The sequence below is a fragment of the Acinonyx jubatus genome, chromosome B4 (genome assembly GCF_027475565.1).
Source record: "Acinonyx jubatus isolate Ajub_Pintada_27869175 chromosome B4, VMU_Ajub_asm_v1.0, whole genome shotgun sequence".
Classification (NCBI taxonomy): domain Eukaryota; kingdom Metazoa; phylum Chordata; class Mammalia; order Carnivora; family Felidae; genus Acinonyx; species Acinonyx jubatus.
This window is the reverse complement of record NC_069387.1, coordinates 115,689,255-115,714,365: the sequence shown is the minus strand read 5'-3', so window position 1 is coordinate 115,714,365 and position 25,111 is coordinate 115,689,255. Positions and strand designations below refer to the sequence as shown.

The 25,111-nt window shown below is 37.4% G+C and overlaps 1 protein-coding gene across 5 annotated transcripts in view; it reads right to left on the bottom strand.

The window, feature by feature from the left end:
• Positions 1–11,968: 11,968 nt before the first annotated feature.
• The window catches only part of NEDD1 (NEDD1 gamma-tubulin ring complex targeting factor), a 48,851-nt gene continuing 35,708 nt past the window's right edge, over positions 11,969–25,111 (bottom strand). For all 5 annotated transcript variants that reach the window (XM_027071041.2, XM_027071042.2, XM_015070494.3 and 2 more), the window contains 6 exons: positions 24,470–24,514; positions 23,370–23,572; positions 22,299–22,452; positions 20,989–21,145; positions 14,145–14,211; positions 11,969–13,652 (listed from right to left, as the gene is read on the bottom strand). In XM_027071041.2, coding sequence (XP_026926842.1) covers positions 13,548–13,652; positions 14,145–14,211; positions 20,989–21,145; positions 22,299–22,452; positions 23,370–23,572; positions 24,470–24,514 — 731 coding nt within the window. In that variant the 3' untranslated portion in view covers positions 11,969–13,547. The remainder of the gene's footprint in view (positions 13,653–14,144; positions 14,212–20,988; positions 21,146–22,298; positions 22,453–23,369; positions 23,573–24,469; positions 24,515–25,111) is intronic.

Sequence of the window (25,111 nt, the reverse complement as noted above, 5' to 3'; positions counted from 1 at the left end):
TCTGTAGGATGACTTTTAACTCCCTTGATAGTGTTGTTACAAAAACATTTTTAATTTTGATTAGGTCCAGATTATTCTTTTCTGTTGTTGCTTTTGCTCTGGTGTCATATTTAAGAAATCATTTTTTAAAAAAGGAAATTATTACTGAATTCAAAGCCATGAATATTTGCCCCTGTGTGTTCTTTTAGAGCCTTAATGTTTTAGCTCTTGGGGCACCTGGGTGGCTCATTCAGTTAAGCATCTGACTTCAGCTCAGGTCATGATCTAGCAGTCCGTGAGTTCGGGCCCCGCATTGGGCTCTGTGCTGACAGCTCAAAGCCCAGAGCCTGCTTCTGATTCTGTGTCTCTCTCTCTCTCTGCTCCTCCCCCGCTTGTACTCTCTCTCTCAAAAATAAATAAATGTCAAAAAAAAATTAAGTTTTAGCTCTTAAATTTAGGTCGTTTGAGTTTCCATTTTGAGTTAACTTTTATAAGTGATGTGAGGTAAGGGTTCAACTTCATTCTTTTGCATGTAGATATCCAGTTGTCCCAGAACCATTTGTTGAAGAGATTGTTCTTTCCCCCATTGAATGGTCTTGGTGCCTTTGTCAAAACTAAGTTGACCATAGACACGTGGGAATTCTTGTTATCTTTTACACAGATTTCTTCTCTGAGCTCAAGACCCATATATATATCCATCAGGTCATTCAACATATGTACTCTCAAATTTCCAAAGCAAACCTGATGGCTTCCAACCTCCCCAAGTTTGTTCATATTCCACTCTTCTTTCTGGGCACCACCATTCACCAAGCCATGGAAGCTAGAAACATGTCCCTCCCCTTCACTCTCCATATCCAATTCCTATCAGCTGAGTCTCCATAATAAATCTGGAATCTATCCAGTCCCTTCAACCTCCTCTGCCATTCCCTAGATCAAGTTACTGTGGCCTAATCCCTGCACCATTAGAAGGTCTCCTAACTAGACTCAGATCCCTACCCCTGCATCCATTCGTGTATTCTTTTAGTCTATTATTCAGGGATCTTTTTTTTTTAATTTTTGTTTAATGTTTATTTATTTTTGAGAGAGGAAGAGACACAGTACAAGCTGGGGAGGGGCAGAGAGAGAGAGGGAGACACAGAATCCGAAGCAGGCTCCAGGCTCCAAGCTGCCCACACAGAGCCCGACGCGGGGATGCGGGGCTTGAACTCACGAACCTTGAGATCATGACCTGAGCCGAAGTCAGACGCTCAACCAACTGAGCCACCCAGGTGCCCCAGGGATCTTTTTTAAACAAACCAAATGAAATCATGTCTCTCTTACTCTCCTACCCCTATTCCAAGCCTGCCTTATTTTAAAATTTTCTATTTCTTCCTTTTGTTCATGGGATAAAGATGAAAATGGTAATGTGGCCTGCAAGGTTCTGTAAGACCTGGTTCTGAATTTCCCCTCCAGCCTGGTTATATACCACTCCTGAACCTTCAAATAAGTAACTCCTACTCAAACTTCAGGTCTCACCTCAAATGCTACTTATTTAGGTGACTTCTCCCAAATGAGACTCCTTGCTAGTTGTTACTATAGTATACTATACATTTTCTTTGTAGAGCTTTTCACAATTTGAAAGTGTGCATCTGTGAGACTATTTAGGTCTGTTCCCTGCTAGATGTAAAGCTTCATGAAGTCCATATTTTCTAGCCTGGAAATTTCAAGATCCTCCATCATCTGACCCTTGTAGACCTACTCACAACTATTCTCCTTTACATTCCCATCTTCATGTTCTAATTAACCCCTGTAAAAATTCTGTCACTGTATTCTGTTCTCACTGCTGTTTTCCTATTTCTTCTTAATTTTTTTCTACAATTATGTTGTTATTACCATAGCCCATTTTCATTCTTCACTCATTCGTTCAATTTGTGAAGCACCTATTATGTGTCAAGTCCTGCCCTGGAGATGCAGGACTAAAGACACAGGACAGAGAAAGTCATGACTCCTGATACAAAGAAAACAAGGAGAAAGGCCCATAAACAAATAGCTAGAACCCCAGATAAAAGTTCATATGAAAAGTACTCCTAGAACAGGTTTCATTTCCTAAGAAAGTTACCAAAGCTCCACTAAAGAATGTGTAATCATAGCTAGGTCTTGAGAGATGAGTAAAAGTGGAAGAGAGAGATTTTTAGGGACAAGCATTTATACAATGTTAAGTCATGATGAAAGAGGGTGGCATGTTTGACAGCAGCAAATGGCCAAGTTGTTTGGTATGCAGGGCTTGGGCAGAGGGTGAGAGCAGAAGGTGAGGTGCCCAAACTAAAAGCCCATGCTTTTATATTGCAGACACAGCTGACAAGCATAGTCTTCAGCAATTGTCCCTTTTCCTCACTTGAATAGAAAGTGTAACTTCCTAATAAAACATTAACATAAGAACTGTATTGCAAGAGAAAACTGGTGGAAATATTTTAGGGTGGCCCCAATGAATCCTACTCCCTGGCGTATAAGCTTGTGTAATCCCTTGCCCTTGAGTGTGGGTGGAACTTGTGATTTACTCTGAGCCAAAACAATATGGCAAAAGTGAGAAAATTTTGCCAATGTAATTAAGGTCCTTAATCAGTTCATTTTGACTAATTAAAAGGAAGATATTCATTCAGGTTGAGGGAGGAAGGGGCTGACTTATTCAGGGGAAATCCCACAAGAGAGAGACTGGATGCTTCCTAAAGCAAGAAACTCCACTGGTAAGGAGATGAAGTAGCCAGCCATGTTGGAGAAGCCAAAAAGGAACTTTCGGCAGGGGGCAGTTGACAGTCACCAAAAAGCTAGGGCCTGTCGTGCAGCCAGAAGGAAATGAATTCCACCAACAACCTTAATGATTTGAGAAATGAGTTCTTCCCCATTCGAGCCTTTGGATAAGAATGCAGCCCCAGCCTACACCTTGACTGTAGCCCTGTGGGACAGGGAGCAGAGGACCCAGTTGTGCCATGCCCAACTCCTCACCCAGAGAAACTGTGTGATAATAAACGTTGTTGCTTGAAGCTGCTAAATGGTGGTAATTAGTTACACAGAAATAGGAAACTAATATAAATTTAAACTTAGCAAAGGTATTTTTGTTGTTGCTGTCCTGTGTTTTTACACTTTTGCCAAAACAGCTTAAATATCTAAAGGGACAATTGAAAGAATACACCGGTCAGAACAAAATTGAAATGTATTTCTAGCCAACTCCCCAGTAAAGTGAAGTGATGAGTGAGGCCTCAGTCTGACTTGTTCTACTTTACAACAAGATACTCAAGTTGGCTTTCATTCTTGGCAGTTTCTTTGGCTTCTAATGAACCAGTTGCTCTCAGATGAAGGACAAAACAAATGCAGAAACATAGAGGCTTGGAGGATCAATGCACCACCACAGGGAAACAAATGGGAAAGCACACTTATGATACAACACACAGCAGCACATAAATAGTCCACAGCCTGCTTTGCCTCAGTGCCTTCCTTGCCTCTGCTATTTGAGTCAGTATCTTCCCATAGGAATAATTGATAAAAGGGAGTTGATGACCCAGCACCAAATGAGTCATTACTATGACTGATATGGTCAATTTTTATATAATAAAAGCAAAGAAGGGATTCGGCGTCTCTATAATAACTTAAAATGAAAATATTAGGCTTCAAGTTATATAAAATGGCACAAAATGCTGCTCATCTTATAAAATAAATTCACAAGTAGCATAATAAACATTGTGGTATAAAATATAACTCTATAGCATCATTTAAAAAATATAAAAAAACACTAGACCTGATCAATATATATCACTTAATTTTGCATAATTTTGCTAAGAAGCTAACATATTCCCTATACGAAAACCTAGCAAGGATAATTAGAAACTTATATCGCTTATGGAAATAGAATGGGAACTCTGAAATAAAATGCCAGGGAAAAAGATGCCAACAGTAGTTAAGACAAATAATCCTCCCTAACCATGTAGAATTTACCCCCAAATCAAAAAGACGGGTTAGTATTCAAAAATAAATCATAGTAACTCACATCTGCAAGTTAACAAAGGGGAGAAAGCTAATCATTAGATGTTGGAAACTATTAAATTTCTATTCGCACATTTAATGTTTAAAACTCTTTAAAAACTAGGGCTAGTGGGATAATTATTAAATATAAAAAGCCTTCTTCTCAAACCAATAGTCCATCTAATGTTTAACAGGTAGCTATGCATTCTAGTTTAAATACACTATCTTTGATTGTGCTTTATTTCACCTTCAATCTTTCGATGGTTCAGGCCCTCCATATTTCTTACCTGGATGACTTAGCAGTCTCCTAAATGACATCTGCTATGGCCCGAATGCTCATGTCCTCCCCAAATCCATATGCTTTGAACTCCTAAACTCCAAGGTAATGGTATTAGAAAGTAGAGCCTTTGACAGTAATTAGGTCTTGAGGGCAAAGCCCTCAAGAATGAGATTAATGTCCTTATAAAAAAGGCCCCAGAGAAATCCCTCACCCCTCCAGCCATGTGAGGACATAGAGAGTCCTTATAGATAGCCATCTATGAGACAGAGGCCCCCACCAGCTGTCAAATCTGCCAGCACCTTGATCTGAGACTTCCCAACCTCCAGATCTGTGAAAATACATTTCAGTTGTTTCTAACCGACCTAGTCATGGCATTCTGTTAACAGCAGCCCAGAGTAAAACAATATCACTGTCTTCGGTCTAATTCCTCTGAAAATATTCCCCTCACTGTGGTCAGAATCATCTTTCTAAATGTGATCATGTCATATCCCTGATTAAAACCCTTTATTGGTTCCTCTTCCTCCTCAAAAGAAAATCCTAGTGCCTTGGCATGCACCGAAGGCTCTTGGCGATCTGACTGTGCTAATACCTGCAACGGACATTCTGTCTCCCTGCTTGGTCCTTGCAGGTCCTGTGCTCTCTCTTTCCAGCCTCCTGCCTAGGAGGCACTTCCTCCTCCGTCTTCACCAGGGGTATTCCTGCTTATCTTTAATCCTCAGCTCAGGTCTTTTACCTCTTGATTTACCTCGTATCACCTCTAAGAAGCTTTCTCAGATACCACGCTACCTCTTAGGTTACAGCTAATGCCTGTGCGTATATCCATTCCGCGCTCTTACCACATGATTATCCAACTTAGATATCTTTCTTTTCCACTTGATGACTGTGCTCCTCAATATGATGCCCAGTGCTCAGCACATAAGTGACTACTGTTCACTGAAAGAAAGAATAAATGATTTAAAAATTGAGACAAAGGAGCAAAAGTGAGTTGCGTTGGTTGGAACACTTCTACTGAAACACAGGTTGGAATGGAATCTTCTGTTGGTGTTAGCTGCCCAGACTAGGTGAAAATGCATGAGATTTTTATCTACCACCAATCCTAAAAGAAATCACTGAAAAGTCAAACTTTTGGATCTGAAGTATCCTATAGACCTACCTAAACCACCTTATATTTTACACTCAGAGGATGGGTTATTCCCCTCTTAACTTAAAAACAAAAACAAAAACAAGCCTATGTACAAAATGAAATGTCAGCTACATTTACCTAACAAAGCTGAAGATGGTGGCCACATTTAAGTGTCTGCACACACAAGAAGGGTACAAACTTGAGAAAGCCACTCCCCTCATTCCGTAATTTGTGGGCAAACGTCTGTTTCTTGAATGAACTCTAAACTCTTAGCCATGTCTTATAAACCTTTCCTGATCCGCCCCACCCGCCTCTCTGCTTTGCACCGTCTCCTGCTGTGGCTCACGTCCGGCAGCTCCTCCTTTTAGACAACGTTCTTCTTTGCCAAAGTCAGTAATTTTGTTATTTAAAGAGAGTTCAATAACTATAGCAATATTTAGACATCCAGATAATTTGCAGTCTCATTTTGGCGGATAAAGATTTAGCGTGATGATCACTTTAAAAATGAGAAATAAAATGTTTTCTCATTTCACTAGTATTCAAATAATAGAGTAGGTGTCTTTTGACATAAGATGTGCTTCAAATAAATTTTGAAAAGTTCAATTTGTCTGAATGGAAAATGAAGCATAATTGATTTTTGACATTTTAATTTCAAGTGAGTTGGTTGTCAGATTTCACTTGAAAACGACCCACAATATCTACATCAAGGGCACATCAACTATCTTCAGCCATTATTGTTATTTTTCTATGTTCATAAATTTATCCTATTACTATAAGTGGTATCATTTGACACGTGTGAGGAAAGAAGAATTATGGTTAGTCATATTTCCAGTTTATTGCAAACATAACAAACACCATACATTCATAATTTTAACAATCCCTACATGGATTCCATTGTTCAATGGTAAAATTAGAAATGATACTGAACCTCTACAGAGGTCAAGGTTATCATATTAGATGTTGCATCCACAGAAAGGATTAAGAAATGGCCTCTGCCCACTGAGGAGAGAAACCTGGAGACAAAATCATCCCCATTCTATGTAATATTTATAATAGTGGTAGGAAATGAATATGATTGCTTTTAGGTCTTGGGAAAATGTCACAAAAGCGGTGACATGTGAGAAGTGTCCTGAAGGATTCATAGGAGCTTGCCAGGCAGAAGGAACAGTGGGCTCTCTCTGGAACCAGAGACTGGAAAATCAGGGGCAGTGTGTGTGAAAAGGCATGGTCTTTGCTGTGGCATCCTGGTCCTTCTTTGAAGGACACCAAAGACCATGGCTTTTTTCCCTACGGACAGTTAGATTTGCCTTTGGGTGGAAACAAATGTTATAGTGGTAGACACAACAGACAAGAAGGAATAGAGGAAGACAAAAATCCTAGTTAGGAGGCTCTTACAAAAGTGTCAGCAAGGCATGCTGAGCTCTAAAATCACAGCAGCTGGAACAGAGATAAGTCAAGAAGTTTATCAGTTACCTATTGCTGCACCATAAAAACACAAAAACTCTGAATGGCATACGATGGTATTTATGTTCATAGATCTGAAGGTCAGCTGGGCTGGATTAGGCTGGGTTTGACTGACCATCTTGACTGAGACAGCTCTCCTTCACATGTGTCATCTTCCTCTTGGAACCAGAAGCTAGCCCAGGCAGTTTTCATGCGTGTGTGTGTGTGTGTCTGTGTGTGTGCATGTGTGCGTGCATGTGTTTAATGTCCACACTGGAAGCACAAGAGGTGTACTTCAAGAAGTACAAGGTGGTAACAAAAAAGACCTCTTAAAGCTTAGGCTTGAAACTCACACACCATCACTTCTGCTTTATTGGCCACATAGCCAAACCCCAAGTCACAAGATGGGGGAAAATACCTCTTTACTGGTAGGAACTGCCAAGTCAAATGGCAAAAGGCAGGAAAACAGGTAGGGTAGTTGATAATGGTGTTGATAATGCAATATATCACACTCTCTCTCTGGGCCACAGTTACTCATTTTCCTCCCAAATGTAATATGTGCTCACACCCACCAGTGGATTCTCAAAAGCCACATCCAATCACATTCCAAGTTTAGGATCTTGCAATCTACATTAGATCCAGATGTGTCTCATTTAGAAAAGAACAACAGTTGCTCTTTGTTCAGAGAATACCAAACAAAAGAATGAGTTATCTACCCTCACCCCCCCATCACTCACACACACACACACACACACACACACACACACACACACACACACACACAGAGTTTACAAACAGTGGTGAAGATGAGGCAGGATAACTGCAATAAACATTCCTCTTGAAGAACAATGGGAGGCTCTTAGCAGTTGTGAAATCCCACCGGGCAAGTGTTGCTCTGTGGATGAAGAATGTGTCTTGATGAGGCCTGGGTTCTGTTCCCTGGGAGTGCCTCCCCCATCCATAATTCTCTATTGTTTTTGACTCTGTTCTTTGAGATGTCTTTCCTTTTCATCCTCCTCCTCAACCACTTCTGAAAAAGGCTGGAAGATACGCCATTTTAACAACTTAAAAAATATTTTTGAAAAGCTTCAATCTCTTTTAGTCCTAGATGGCAGTGCTTTTGCTAATTCAGCTGTCTAAAACAATTTGTGATTTTCTGTGTATTTGATTCCACAGTCTACTCTGTGTGCCAAAAGCCAGAAGTCACACCCACAATTCTTTGCTAGACATGCTTTTCTCTCACTCTTAATTACTGCTACTAAGCACATTTGACTAATGTGGGACAATACTCTTAAGCTTCATAAATGCCCTTTTTCCAGTTGAAAAGGTATACTGTCAGGCTCTCCATTTTCTGTCTCAGTCTCTTTTATACAATTAAAAATTATTGAGGACTCCAAAGAGTTTACCTTAGAAAATCCTAGAAAGTACAAGAACGCACAATTACCCATTCCATTAAATACCAGGGCAATGATATTCACTTGTCATGTAACCTCTGGAAAACTCCACTGTGCTCATGAGAAAATAAGAGCAAAAAAGACATCTTAGTACTATTATGAAAATAATTTGATCTCATGGGACCCCAAAAGGACCTTGGAGATTCCCAGGGATCACCGAACCACATGTTGAGAATTCTTGGTCTAGACACCCTTTATTTCCCAAGGTTCATGACAGTTTCTATACATACCCACACCCTTGATTTTCCTCCAAATAACATAAATCTAGGCATACAATATCTTTGTATCACCGTAGTCTTTAAGAGCTCCATTTATCTAAGATAAGAATGTGGAACTCGATACCTCAATACATAAAATAATTCTTTACTAGAAATATTTGAGATAAGAAAAAGTGATTATCTACAATACTAACTTGTCTGGCATTCTGTCAACTTCAACCGCAAAATAGTATATCTAAACAACAGTAAGATTAGAACTCTGAAAAGATCTACAGAGTTGAAGAGACAAAAATTAAGAGGTCATGACTCGCTACATAAGATAGACCTCAACGGAACCCCAAGGGTTTGGTTAAAACTCTGAAGGATTATACCACAAAAATAAGAATAAACCAGGGGCTTAAAACTCAACTTGTAATCACCTCATCCCTAGCTGCCTGCAATAGTGAAAAATAAATCTCTGAAAGATAATAGCATTCAAAGACTCAGAGTATTTCTACAATTTTTTGTTAACAATGTCAATCACTCAGTAAAGAAATATACAAGACCAGAAGGCACAATGTGACCAAAAATGGAGAGAAATAAAATGGAAACAAATCCATAGGATATTCAGATATTAGAGTTATCAGACACAGACTTTAAAATGACTAAGATGAATACATTTAAGGAATTAAATTATAAGATTTCCACAGAGAATTAAAGAACTAATTGGAAATTCTAGACTGAAAAAATGAAACAGGTGATGTTAAATACTTACCAGATTAGGTACACAGTGAATTAGACATAGCTGAAGAGAAAAATTTTCTGCTAAAATTTTTATTGGGATTGTACTGAATCTGTAAATCAACATGGAAAGAAATGACATTTAACAACACTGAGCCCTCCAATCTATGAATACGGCATCTATTTATTTAGGTTTTCTCCCAGTAATGTTTTATAGAATTCAGTGTACAGGTCTTTCATGACTTATCAAATTTATACCTAAGTATGTCATATTTTTTGATGCTAGTATAAATAGTATTGATTTTTCATTTGTCAGTATATAGAAACCCAATTGATTTTTGTATATTGACCATGTATACAGTAACCTTGTTACTTATTTTTAGAATCTTTGTATCCCATAGGTTTTCCGTAGAGCCCAATATGTCAGTGTGAAGAGACTTTTACTTCTTCCTTTACAATTTGTCTTCTTCTTGTCTAAATGTCTTGGCGAGAAACTCCAACATAATGTTTAATAGAAGAGGATCATGGGCATCCTTGCTTTGTCTCTGATCTTGGGGAAAAGCATTTAGTCTTTCACCATTAAGTGCGAAGTTAGCTGCAGGTTTTTAAGATGCCCTTTACCAAGCTGAGGAAGTTCTCTTTTATTTTACTTTACCGAGAGTTTTTATTGGAAATGAATGTTGGATTTTGTCAAATGCCCTTTTTGTACTTACTTGAGATGATAATATGGTTTTCCTATGTTAGTCTGTTAATGAGTAAATTACATTAATTTTCTAATGTTAGCCCAAATTTGCATTACCATAAACTTCACTAGGTCATATATTATCCTTTTTACACCATGCTTAATTCAGATTGCTAACTTTTGTTTAGAACATTTGGATCTGTGTTGTGATGACTATTGGTTTGTCGTTTTCTTGTGATTTGGGGATCAAAGGAATGCTGGCATCAAAGGAGTGGGGATTATCCCCTCTTCCATTTCCTGGGCTTATCTGTGAAGAATTGGAGATTTTCCTCCTTACGTATTGTGGTTTTTTTTAAATTTATTTGTTATTTGTTTTTTGAGAGAGAGACAGAGAGCAAGCTGGGGAGGGGCAGAGAGAGAGAGGGAGACACAGAATCCAAAGCAGGCTCCAGGCTCTGAGCTCTCAGCACAGACTCTGATGTGGGGCTCAAACTCATGAACTGTGAGATCATGACCTGAGCCGAAGTTGGACGCTTAACTGACTGAGCCACCCAGGTGCCCCTCCTCCTTAAATATCTTTAAGAGTTCTAGCTAAATTTGGCTTTTTCTGTCAGAAATATCTGTACAATCTATAGTGTTATCATTTTTCTCACTCCTAGTATTGGTAATTTATGTCTTCTTTCCTCATCAGTCTAAGATTTATCAATTTTGTTGCTTTCAGAGAGTTAGCTTTCAGTTTCACTGACTTTCTCAATAGATTTTATTTTCTATTGCATTGATTTCTTCTCTAATCCTTTTTCCTTTCATTTGCTTATTTTGAGTTTCACTTGCTATTATTTTTCTAGGTTAAGGTGGAAGCTGAAGTTCTTGATTTGAATCCTTTCCTTTTCTAATATAGACATTTAATGATATAAATTTCCCTGTAAGTACTGCTTCAGCTGAATCCCATAAATTTTGATTGTTTTCATTTGCGTTAAGTTCAACGCACTTTCTTTTTATTTTTATATTTAAACCATTTATCTTTAAAGTAGATTTCATGGATTCAATATATAGTTGGATTAAAAAACTCAATCTGATCAAGGTAACTGACAATTTACACTTAATGCAATTATTGATATTGCTGTTTAAATCCACCATCCTACTGTTTTATTTTCTATTTGTCCCATTCATTGTTTCTTTTCTTCCTTCTTTTGGATTGTTTTTTGTGGCTACATTTTATCATCTTTGTTGGCTTATTAATTATGACTTTTTCTTTTTATGGTTGCATTAGGGTTTACAGAATACATTCTTAACTTATCAATCTACTTTCAAGTAATACTATACTATCTCACAGTTAGTGTAAGAATTTTAGAGTACTATACTTACGCTTCCCTCCTCCCATCCTGGATACTGTTGTCAAACATTTCACTTTACATATGTTAACCACACAACATCTTGTCATTATCTTGGCTTCAAATCATTAATTATCCTTTAAGGATAATCTAAAATGAAAAAAAGTCTTACATATGTTCACATATTTACCATTTTTGGTCCTCTTTGTTACTTTGCATAGAAATAGGTTTCTATCTGGTACCATTTTCCAACTAAAGGCATTCTTTAACATTTCCTATAAAGCAAGTCTGCTTATGATGAATTCTTTCAGCATTTTGGGGTCTGAAACAGTTTTGATTTCATTTTCATTACCGAAAGATATCTTCACTGATATAGAATTCAAAATTGAGTCTTCTTTCGGTAATTTAAAGATGTTACTCCACTGTCTCTAACATTCTTATCTTTGTTCCTCTGTGTCTCTTAACTTCAGCAGGCTTAAGAATTTTCCTTTGCCACAAGTTTTAAGGAATTTGATTCTGATGGGTTTTGAAATAAATCCATTGATATTTGACCCAGTTGATATTTGAAAACTGTCTCATATATTTTGTGTTTAAAAATTTTCAAATGGGTAACTCCAATCTCTATTATATTTTGGCCAGAGGCAAAAGTTCAATTTCACGTTTCCCATTTTTACCATATAAAAATTTTATTTTTTATACTTAGCTTTTAAATTCCATGATAAAAATGTTTCATCTACACACATAAAGTTACTAGAATTGTTTTATTTATCCCACCTCTTTTAATACACATTATGTGCACTTATAGAAAAAGGCAATAGGAAAATATTAATGGAGTTAAATACAGCATGTAGGCAAAACACACTTTTATGTTTTCTCAACCTGTTTGATAATGATATAGAAGGAAGCTTGTTACAAATCATAATGCTTTCAATAATCTGTCAGGAAAGAAAGATCACATTAGCACCCTTTTACATTTCAACACAAACGCATTCTCTGAGCCGCACTAGGAAAAAGTAATATTTCTGTTTTTATTTCTTGAAGTCATCATTAGTACGTTTACACTTATTAAATATATCCTCAAAATTTCCATCACTTGGGAAAACCATAAAGTTAGTAAGCTAGCTAGGTTTCTTTATTATTTTAGTAAATATTTTTATCTCCGAAGTCAAAATTGGGCAGGAGTGCTGTATACAAGGTACACAGCTTACATCTTTGGGACAGGAGACGATAAGAAGGTAAACAAGCCTGGAGCCCTCCTAATCTTATACAACTAACACCGTAGATCATGGCAGGTAGATGTACACATCCACCCATTCGCAAAGAGGTGTAAATTCTTTTGACAATGAACTTTCTAAATTTTACGGTAAGGTCAACAATAAAAAACATTACACACAGCACAGAAAGAATTAGAGAAAGTTAATGATATAAACCACAAAACAAAATAATCTACACTTCTCATTTGGAAGGGAAAAAAATAGGACTAATACTGTAATACTTAGCATCTAATATAAAATTTTCACTGATTATAAGTTGAATCATGTTGATTGAAACTTTACAGAGTAACTTTGCATTTTACTAATTCATAAGATAATCAGTAGATATGCAGCTCTAGTTGAGGTTTATAAACCCCTAAACGTTTTCATAGGTAAAGTGAAATTAGCTACAAAATACAAAACAGGAGTAGAGATTTGTCAGAAGTACAAAACACTAACATAGATGCAATAGGTATATAATGTAATCTGTGCAATTCAAAATTCCCAGAATTTTCTTATGAAATGTACAAGTAATAAATAATAGTCATACTTGACTTTATCAAGTTAACAAAATAATTACTAACCACCGTTGTGTTTTACTAGTCAATTGCTTAGAAACACCAAATGCCATTTTAAAATTATTTTCACCATAAAAATAGAAGGCATATCAAGCTCTTTAATCTTCAAACATCCAAAACAATTTGGAAGGCAATTATCAATCAAAAATATTATCTGTTAAAAAAAGGTAATTAAAAAACATACATAACCTATTTTTTTTGCACAATTTTCTTTTCTTATGAAAAAGGGCACTTAGTGTGTAGCTAAAGCTTTCGTAAAATAAAGATACTGCTGACTTTCCTACTAGGCAGATGACATGTACAGTTCTTAATATAAAAATATAAATATTTTTGACAGAGAAGATGAAATAGTGGTTGGTGTAAAATCCCATCACCATTTTACTTGAAAAACACTTTTTTCCCCAAAGACCATAAAAACAATACTGATTCCATGCAGTTGTGTTGCCAGAAGCTTCTCCAATTACAAAACATTAAGGTATTCACTGAAATTTCAAAAGTGGGCCCGTAGTCTTTTGTTTTCTTCTCGTAGTCTTTCAATTTCAGCCACTAAACCTTCATTCACTGAGTATCTTTCCAGCAAAGAGTGCATTTCATTCTAGAAAAGGGGATAATGCTTTTTAAATCATTGGTATTTCATTTATTTGGCAAGCTGTTTTACATACTTTCAGCTATCATATCTGTCATGTTCAATTAACTACCTGAATGATATTTCTTGTACTTAACCATCCTTACTACTTTGTTAATATCACTGGTTAAGATCTGTAAAGATCACTGGTGAAAGTTATATATTTGCAAGGCTTATATTTGTACATGTGGGAAGCTTTTAACTTAAATAAATAAATAAATAAATAAATAAATAAATAAATAAATAAATAAAAAAAATGGCTGTGAAAAAGTAGCCTTAACTATTATAAGTTAAAAAGAAGAGGGACCAGTTAAAGTCTATTTTACTTACTAAATTTCTAAAATTCCCTATTTATTTATTCTAGCAACTAGATATAATAAAGTAAAAATATATCACCCTTTAATGGACTCTTTTTAGATCCACAACTCTACACTTATTTAAAATAAAATATGTCATACATACCAATTGCATGTGAAACTGTTTAATCATCTCCACTTGTAAATTCACAATGTCCCTATGGCATGCTTCTCTAGGGAAGAATGTAAAATACTTGTTAGAATTACAATGGTTTTCCCAATTCTAGATCGTTCAAGAAAGTGGCTAACCTTTTCTCATTGTTTCAAATGATTGGATGTTAATAATAAAAATAATAATACCAATGTGTCTAGAATTTATTTACTATGTACTAGGCACTGTTTCTTGGAGAGAGAGAGAGAGAGAGAGAGAGAGAGAGAGGGCTCATGAGCAGGGGAGAGGCAGAGAGAGAGAGGGAGAGAGGCTCTTAAGCAGGCTCCATGCTCAGCACAGAGCCCAACATGGAGCTCAGTCTCACAGCCTTGGGATCATTACCTGAGCCAAAATCAAGAGTTGGACGCTCAATTGACTGAGCCACCCAAGCGCCCATTTCTTGTACTTTAAATGGAAGAACTCATTTAATCTTTACCATTAGGTGCAATTATTACCTCCATTTTACCAACTAAGGAACTGAGTCACGGAGCAGTTAAAACTATCCAATCAAACCACCAGTAAATGGTGGAACTAGTATATAAACCCAGGCTGTCTACCTCCAGAACTCTCATTGTACTACATTCCTTAATATAGAAATTATCATTAAAGAAAGACAGAGGTGGGGCACCTGGGTGGCTCAGTCGGTTGAGCATCCGACTTCGGTTCAGGTCACGATCCACTGCGGTCTGTGAGTTCAAGCCCTGCGTCGGGCCCTGTGCTGACAGCTCAGAGCCTGGAGCCTGCTTCCCATTCTGAGTCTCCCTCTCTCTTTGCCCCTCCCCCGTTCATGCTCTGTCTCTCTCTCTCTCTCTGTGTCAAAAATATATAAACATTAAAAAAAAATAAATGAAAAAATAAAAAAATACAGAGACTTATATTACAATGAAATACATACAGATAATTTACTAGGTTATAATGTTTTAATTATTAACAATGTTTTAGCTATTAAAAAAATATCTCCAGTAGAGTAGAAAATGGGTATTTGGGTGGTTATAATAGAGGTTACCCAATAAAATGCAATTAATTCAGGCCTACAAAAGAATACATGAAAATTATGAAGTATAATAATAAAAGGATCATTCAGTCACCCACCGCACAACTTATGAGCTAGAACATTAGCAAAATCATAGAAGCTTCCTATATGCTCTTCTCTGATTCCATCACTTATCTTAGGAGAAGCCCAAGAAAGAATTCACTCCTCTGATGAATTTTGTTTAAGCAAAGAAATAGTTTTTTTAAAAAAACAACAAACATCTGTCTAACATAGAATATACAGTCAATATATTTTCATTGTGCTTGTTTCTGAGTATTACAAAAATACCACATCCTACGCAGTACTGAGTAGCGCACATTTAAAAAATAACCCAGCACCATGTTTTCCACATTCATCTTCTATACATCTATAATTCACTGATTTCTGCTGGTGTATACATTCTCCTATCAACTGACATTTGGACTGTTTTCAAGATTTTACTGTTACAATGTTGTTATAAGCAATCGTGCATGTATCTCTCAATCCACATGGCCAATTTCTATAGATGATAGATCCATGAGTAGATACGCTGAATTAAAGGTTATGATCCAGATGTATACTTGCTCAGTTTTACAAAATAATGCAAATTATTTTCTGAAGTGGTAATATCCGTGGACTTGCTCATCATCCGTGTGAGAGAATTCCTCTTGCTCTACGTCCGCATCAAGGCTTGGTCTTGCCAGACTCCGCACAACATTCTCCCATCTAATGGGTGTGCAATAGTGTCCCACTCCATTTTCAGTTCTCTGATTCACAGGATTGGACCTCTCACCTTGTGTTCATAGACCATTCCTCTTCTGTGAAATGCTTGCACAGGTCTTTTCATCTTGTTTTTCTATTGAATGTCTTTTTTTCTTATTTATTTCTCTTTACATAACCTGATTCTTTGTTGGTTATATGAATACTGCAGATAGATTTTTGTCCTGCCGCTTTGTTAATGGTATCTTGTGATGGACAGTCATCAACGTTCTCTAGTTACTGACCTATTAACACAATCAAATTTACCCATCTATTTTTATAGGTAGTGTATCCTCTTATGTTTTGATAACTTCCCTACCCTGAAGTCATATATAAACTCTCTTACAATGCCTAAAACTTTACCCTTTAAACTTTTACTCTGGGTGGAATTGATTTTTTTTTAATAGCTGGGAATAGGGATCTATGCTTTTCCTCTGTCATATATCACATTTCTATATACGCACAGGTTTTTCTCTGGTCTATGTGCTTCTTTGGGGCAGTTTGTCCACCCTGTGCTAATGCTACACTGTTTTAATTATAGCTTCATAACTAAGCTTATCATCTGACAAAAAAGTCCCCTTTAACCTTATTCTTCTCTGGAGTGTCTTGGTTATTCCTGGATCTTTTCTTCTTTCACATAAATTTTGAAATTATCCTATCATTGTCTTCCAAAAACCCAGATACGATTTGATTATAATTTTACTCAATCTATAGACTAATTTAGAAGAACTGACATCTTCATAATATCTTTCCACTTACTTAAGTATTAATACTTTCTAATCAAATTTTAAATGTTTTTCTACAAAGATTTTTACCATCTCTGGTTAGATTTATTCCTAAGTACCTTACTTTTTTTCTTACAACTATACTTTAAAAATTCTCTCGGCTTTCTAATTATGACAAAAGCTGTATTAAAAACAAACAGAAAACACCAGAGAACCATGAAAATTGCTAGGATTAGAGAAGCCATGGTCTTATAAAGGAGGGAAGTCTAGTAGGTAAGCCCCACCTTTCCCCCTGCCTTTCCCTCTGGGGGATGTACTGATACTCCCGTGTGGGGAAAAGAAGCTGAAGGGAAAGCAGTGGCCTGGAGCTTGAGAGAGTCTCACTGGATAGGGCTGTGCTAGGTTGGGAACAGTCAGGACAGCCAAGGCTTTAAGGTACCAGATCCTGGAAAAGGGGTACCTGCAGAAAAGTAAACCTAAAATTGCACTCTCCCCTTGAGACACCTGTTGACTCCTAAGCTACGCCTGTCCTGGGTTAGATGGCAGGAAATCAAACACAAAGTAGCAACTAGAGCAGAGGAAGATTTTGGTGACCTTTTGATGCTGGGGAAATGGAAGCTAAAGTGCAGGACCCACCAAGGTAAAAAAGCCAAGTGAGACTCCAGACGAAATTCAGCTGACATCCAGAAGGGCACAGACTAAACTGTAGGAATAGAGGCAAACCAGAAATAAACTAGCCCCAAGGAAACCTGAAAGCCAGCAAGACATCTGCTTAGGAGGTAATCTCTCCAACTCTGATGATGAGGTCAAGCCAGATAAACTATAAAATATACATGTTTAAATTCAACTTGAGAGTGCAAAGAACTCTAAATGCACCAAACTCTAGAAAACAAGAGACCCACAATTATTTTCATCCTCCACAGAGCAGTGGTGGGGAGACAGCAGCTGTTGACAGGGTAAGGAGAGCACGCTGAAATCTATACAGATTTCTGGAGGCAAGTGAGGACTGGCTCAGCAGTTCAGAATCCCAAGGAGCCCTAGCCAAAAAGAAGTCCCCATTCATGCACCAACGATGCACAGGCCTTCACTGAGGGCTTTTGGAAACAAGCAGGGGCAGAGCAGGGGGGCAGAGATGCACAAGGTCTGTGAAGACTAAGGGCAGCGGCCAGTGAGCCCTCTGAAGCACTCTAGCCCCTCGCGGAGAAGGCAGCCAGCCTCCAAAGCTGAGGGAGAACAGCTGACAGAACCCCTCCACACCTCGCCTCCCCTGTCCCTCCACCGTAAGTGCGGCTGCTCAAGACTTCCTGAAGTCAGAACAAGTATATTTATAGAAATCCTCTGAGCCACTCTGGGTCCTGAGTCCCAAGCCAGGGCTGCCTTGGTTGACGGAGGGGCAGAAGAGTTGAGAGAGGCCCCGACTCACCCCTACTCTCCAGGTGCAGGCATGCAAGGCAGGCTGAAAGCTGAAGGCAGGGCAGTGCTGTCTTGCTCAGTCTGCCCCAGCATAAGAGCTTTCTCCCTTTCCAGCACTGCTTTATTCACATTATATTCAAGTCACTTTACCCAGACAATTCTGCTGTCCTGCCACATATATATGTTCCTGAAAAACCTCATATTTAAAATTGTTGTGTTGAAAATAAGATGACCCGATTTTTAAAAAAGTAGCCTGTGTGTGTGTACACACACAGGAGGACAAATACTGCATGATTCTACTTATATGAGATCTCTAAAACAGTCAAATTCATGGAAGCAAAGAACAGAATTGTGGGCATCAGAGGTTGGAAAGAAAGGGAAACAGGAAGTTTCCAAACACAAATATGAAAGGTCAGTTATACAAAATGAGTAAGTTCTAGAGATCTGCCGTACAACACTGTGCCTATAGTTAGCAATACTGTATTACACAGTTAAAATGTTTTTATTCATTTTTGAGAGACAGAGAAAGAGAAAGAGAGAGAGAGAGATGGGGAGAGAGAATCCTATGCAGGCTCTGCATTGTCAGCATGGAGCCTGATATGGCGCTCAAACTCATGAACTGTGAGATCATGATCTGAGCTGATGTTAGACGCTTAACTGAATAAGCCACTCAGGTGCGTCTATACTCAGGTGCCTCTTTCTTAAGAAGGCAGATCTCATTGCAAGTGTTCTTACCACAATAAAACTAAAACAAAGAAAAAGGAAAAAGAAAGAAGAAAGAAAATAACAGGACTTAAGGAAAATGGATTGGAGCAGATTACTCAAAACTTAATTTTTTTTAATCTTTATTTATTTTTGAGAGAGAGAGAGAGAGAGTGAGCAGGGGAGGGGCAGAGAGAGGGAGTCACAGAATCCAAGGCAGGCTCCAAGCTCTGAGCTGTCAGCACAGAGCCCGACATGGGGCTCGAAACACAAACCGTGAGATCATGACCTGAGCTGAAGTCAGACGCTCAACCGACTGAGCCACCCAGGAGCCCCCAGATTACTCAAAATCTATGCAACTTTGTAACAAAAACAATTAAACCCTAGTAAAAATACCAGCATAGTTTAAATATTGAATAATCAAAGACTGTACCTTAAAAAAAGTGATGGCCACTTGATAAAAGGGTAAGAAAAAAAGAGAAAGGATTGGGGTCATCAAACATGGAGGCAAGGATAAAATACCCAAAGATGGGGGATAATCACAAAGTAAGTCGTTCCTAACACAGAGCCCACAGCCAAACCAGGTTAAGAGAAAGAGTATATAGGAAGAGACAGCACTGATAGGTGGTTTGCTGCCTTCAGCTATGTTCATGTACTTGGTTTTAGTAGCCTTTACATGAACCAGCAAAATTTCCTCATCATATTGTCATCACTGTCCTATTTATCAATCACAAATGAGTTAATTTACATTAATTAACACAACACATTGCACCTACCCCATTTAAACTACAAGGCCTTTGTGGGCAGATCATTCATTTTTGTACCCTTAGTATCCAGTACATATTCTAGGCACGTTGTAAATGTCAAAAATGATTATTTTCCTTTAAAAATGTATGTGTTACCATTTAAAAATATTTTTTTTCAAAAACCTTTTAACATTAAAAAGAAACATGCACCAACAAAAACTATATATCTTCTCTAATATTCTTGCTCAAGACATTCCAAATCAGAGCTAGAATACTAACTATATATAGGTCCTAAACGGGGGGGGCGGGGGGGCGGGGTGGGGGGGAACACAAAAGATTCTAATAACTGAAAATAGTTTCTGATATATATTGTGATGATAGGTAAAAGGAAGTAACACTGTAGAACACATTCTTATAGTGTTCAAAATTCAAAGGATAAGACAACGATAGATCCAAGCAAAAAAACTTTTAATTCACTCTTACATTCTGATGCATTCCGTTTGAAAATATTCAGGGGGCGCCTGGGGTGGCTCAGTCAGTCAAGCATCTGACTCTTGATTTTGGCTCAGGTAATGATCTCACAGTTTGTGGGGTCGAGCCCCATCTATGAGCAGAGCCTGCTTAAGATTCTCTTGCTCCCTCTCTCTCTACCTCTCCCCTATGCATGCGCTCTCTTTCTCTCCCTCTCTCTCTCACACATAAATAAATAAACCTAAAAAAAAAAAAAAACAACGAAAAATTCAGAATTCCTTTAAAAAATTCTTTCTCTACTATATTAGTACACATAGCATACTTAATAGGTGATTTATAAATACTGCAAGTAAGAATATCATTTGACCTTACCAGAATCTGTCCACACTTTTTAATGTTTATTTTTTGAGAGAGAGAGACAGAGCGAGCACATGGGTGCAAGTAGGGGAGGGGCAGAGAGAGAGGGGGACAGAGGATCTGAAGGGGCTCTGTGCTGACAGCAGAGAGCCCAATACAGGGCTCGAACTCATGAACCATGAGATCATGACCAGAGCTGAAGTCAACGCTTAACCAACTGAGTCACCCCGGCGCCCCTGTCCACATTTTGATGATAAAAAAAATCCATGATGGCAGCTTGCCTGCTACACTGCCTTGCCAAGTCATCTAATAATTGCCATAGGTAAATATACATTTTCCTGGCTGACAGTCAATAAATTCAGTACAGCAAGATCAACAAAACTCGTCATGTTTTCTATGGTTTTATGGACCCTAAAACCTGGGCAAAAGTAGCAACCACCAAAATTACTTATAGTTTTGGTTTTATACCCAATAAAAACAGCCAGTTAATGTCTAGATAGAAAGAGAAACTTCTCAATTACTACCTGAAAATTGAAAATAGTTTCTGATATATATTGTGATGATAGGTAAAAGGAAGTAACATTGTAGAACACATTCTTATAGTGACTTCTTACCTGAAGTCATCCAGTGTCTCCTGTATCATATTCTGAATAAACCGGATTTGAACGGATGTCAATGGTGCATTTGGCCGATTATTTCCAATGGTATCAGCTATTTTTTCTGATAGTGAACTGGCAACTCCAGCAGTGACAGAGGATGCTATCTTTGGATCTAAAATAAAAAATGGAGAAAATATTAATAGTCAGCTTAAACTAAGAGATATCAAACATTTGTAAATAAGATTTGGCATGAGAAGACTAGAAAAACAGGTAAAGAACAGCATTCCTGCGACATTTAGAAAAACTCACTGTCTGGAATACAAATCTTAGAAACTTTCTAGGACATTATTTCTAATACCCATTTATCTATCTATATGAACTGCCAACTGTCTAATATAATAACATATGACAGAGGGATTAATCTTGAAGAATCTCGGAACCATTTCCTCTTACAAAAGATGAATGTGACATGTTGCACCACAAACTAGATAAACCAAGACTATTAAACATAAACAGAGGGAATACAGAAGTAAAGTACTGCTACAAGCAAAGCCCCAGAGTTTACGCTAATACGTCCACAGAAACCTTAAAGTGATATATATCTAAATAAGAGTTTCTTCCATACAAAGAGTTGTTTTCTATAGATAAATAACTCTTATAAATGAAACAAATACTCCATTAAATGTGATCAAGTTTTTAGGATCTATGGCATGAACCCTACATTAATAAGGAATACGGCTTTAATATGGAAGGGGACAAAAAGACAATTCCAGGTAGTTAATGACTCATTTCCAAAGGGTCCTACGTTATATTCCTATTTGTACCATATTAGATCAAGACCCTTACATATTAGATTGAAAATAAAATTCAGACCAAAGGAGTATCGAATCAGGTTGTTGAGTTTAACCATTCATATGCATGTCACTGTCCTCTAGTAAGAGTCACAGTAGAAAAGTGTTGTAAATTTTAAACTCCTTTACCTTTCTTACCCTATGATCACTCTATTTATTTATCCTTTTCTTTTTTTTTTTTTAATTTTTTTTTTCAACGTTTATTTATTTTTGGGACAGAGAGAGACAGAGCATGAACGGGGGAGGGGCAGAGAGAGAGGGAGACACAGAATTGGAAACAGGCTCCAGGCTCTGAGCCATCAGCCCAGAGCCTGACGCGGGGCTCGAACTCACGGACCGCAAGATCGTGACCTGGCTGAAGTCGGACGCTTAACCGACTGCACCACCCAGGCGCCCCTATTTATCCTTTTCAAGTTAACTAGAGGGAGTTTTCAACCTAACACTTTCAAACATCAGGGAGTTTTATGTACTTACTTGGAGTTGAGGATCCATTGACCGGGGGTTCATATATTAACTGGGCTTCGATTTCTTTCTCTGGTTTTTCAAATTTCTCAGGACTTCTTGTTTGGTTAGATGGTGGAGAGGTATTCAGATTTCCACTTTCAGCACCAGGGATCAACTTTGCAAACTTCACATTGAAAATAAAAAAATTCATATATAAATTTTGGTTTTACCCTTATTATACATATAATTTATACGTACTTATCTTTTTTTCTAGTAGGTAGGGTCAGGAAAATGAAAAATAAGAGGGATATAGAAGAAGAAAAAAAATTGCTACAACTAGTGGTAAAATAAATCCTGTCCACGAATCAAAAACAATTTCAATCAGAACATGATGGGGAAGAGCTCACTTACTAAGCATCTGCTGTTGAGTATCTTTAAAATGGTAATCACCGGCAAAAAACAAACAAACAAACAAAAAACAACCAGACTCTCACATGGTATCTAGTCAGAAATATTTGAGAAGTCAAAAGACATTTTTGTACTTCTTCAATATCTTTCCAGTATCATCCTAAAAAAATCAATATGAAAATAAACAGACATAGTATAGAATAGACTCAGCCTTTCTGGTAACATTTGATCATTTTAAGCCCTTATGTAGCAAATTAACTTCTATTTTGGATACTGTATCAGAGCAGAAGATAATAAGGATCTATTATATTCTTAGCTCCACCCCTTTGCTCTAAGACTTAGGGTAAATGACTTGACTACCAATTGGTGCTTTCTGCAGCAATGGAAATAAATTCTAAAAAACTCAGGTATAAACTATTCTTAGACAGTCAAGTATTTTGTCATAGAAAAAAACAGTTTAAGTTTACGTCTGCTTTTACCTCCAAAGTTTTCAAAGACAGATTTCAAAAGCATCCTTTAGTTTTTAACACATGACATCAAGATTCAAGAATATTTTTCTAGCTGGTAGGTGCACAGCACTGTTAGTAATCAGGACACATCCCTGGCAGCTGCCCGCTTTCTGTCTAGTGATGAGCTTCCTTATGCTACTGACAAATCCACACAGCGAGTTCAGTACCGTTTTCAGGCAGATACCTGTTTGAAGGAGTCCTTAGGTTCCTGTTTTCCCAGATATATTTTCTTAGATTCAGCTGTCAGATCATGATTTTCATTTTCTTCTTTCCCTGGAGATCCCATAAAAACGTTAAGAGGACTAGAATGCAATACTGAAGTGCTTGACGTTCCTGGGTTTTTTCTTGGAGGAAAGACTGAGTTCAATTGCGGTAGAAAGTCAAGGCCTGAAAAACAGGAGAAAAAAGCTATTTGCATATGATTTTCTCCAATCTTGAATATTTAAGAAAAGCACTTAACACGACAGACAGGTTAATATGGTAGAAAGACATGCGATTTGGATTCAGAAGACAGGTTCATTTGTCAGCTCTAGCCCTTATTTGATGTACACAAAATCTTGGGCAAAAACTGTAAAACTCTTGTTTCCTGATCGGTAAATGTGATGCTGACATCCATCTGTCTCAGTACTAAGGCTTAAAAGAGATATTATACGTAAAAATACTTTGAAAATCACAAAGCCCAATTAATGTTTTAGTCAATATTATTAGTTTTTGATAACTGAAAATTGTTAATTTAGTATATATCTGCAGCATATCTTGATAGGCAGCCTCTAAGATGGCTCTGAATGATCCCTGCCTTCTGGCATGGATCCATGCCCTCGAGTAATTCCCTCCCTTTGAATGTGGGCTGAACCTAGAAACTTGCTTCCGAAGAAGAGAATACAGCAAGAATGGTGGGGTGTCACTTCCAAGATTAGGTTACAAACACGCCGCAGCTTTCATTTTGAGGGCCCTCTCTCACTGTCTTGCTCACCAGCTCTGAGGGAAGCCGGCTGCCATGTTGTCAGGTGCCCTGTAAGAGGCCCACATGGGAAGGACTGGTATATTCTGCTAGTAGGCACATGAATGATCATGCAAGTAGATCCGTGCCCAGTCAACCCTGGAGATGACTGCAACCCTGTTGATATCCTGATTAAACTAAGCCATGCTCAGATTTTTAACCCACAATTATGAGGTGATAAATATTCTCTTAAGCTTCAATGTGTTGGGGTAATTTGTTACACATCAATAGATAACACAATACCATTTTTAATTTTCATAAAAATACTTCTCAGTAGTTCTTACCATCTTTGCCTATGGACTCATCACCTCCCTTGTTAACCACAGCATCTATAATAAAATTAGAAAATCAAATTTTTTAAATTGTGAAAAAGAAGCCATAGCAAAAATTCTCCAAAGAGTTCGATTTCAAAAAGGAAAAGTTACAGTTGGGACTCATATAAACTTCCCTTTTCACTCTTTTACCTTCATGCAGAGCAGCAAGTATGAAAAGTAATTCTACGGTATAGGGTCGTTTAATGAGACAGCAAGGTATATGAGAAACGCATTGCAGTAGGCTCCAGAAATCTATAATCCAGTTCTGCCTATACCATTCAATAGCTCTAAGACCTTAGACAAGCTTTTTATACAATTAGCTTTAGTTTCTGCAACTATATAATGAAGATAATGTCTGGACCACCTCACAAAATTGTTCTGAGGATCAAGTGAAACAATGTGAAACTATTTTGCAATACAATGATATAAAAAACATAAGTTTCCATTAATGTTTTAATGACAGAATATGTATAAGAAAATTCCAATACTGTAATACTATTCATTTACCAATTAATATCCAAAAGTTGTTCAACTCCATTTTAGCTAATTAATAGAAAAATGGGCAAAAGTCATAAAAAATTCACCAAAAATTCAAATGGCCAATAAATTATC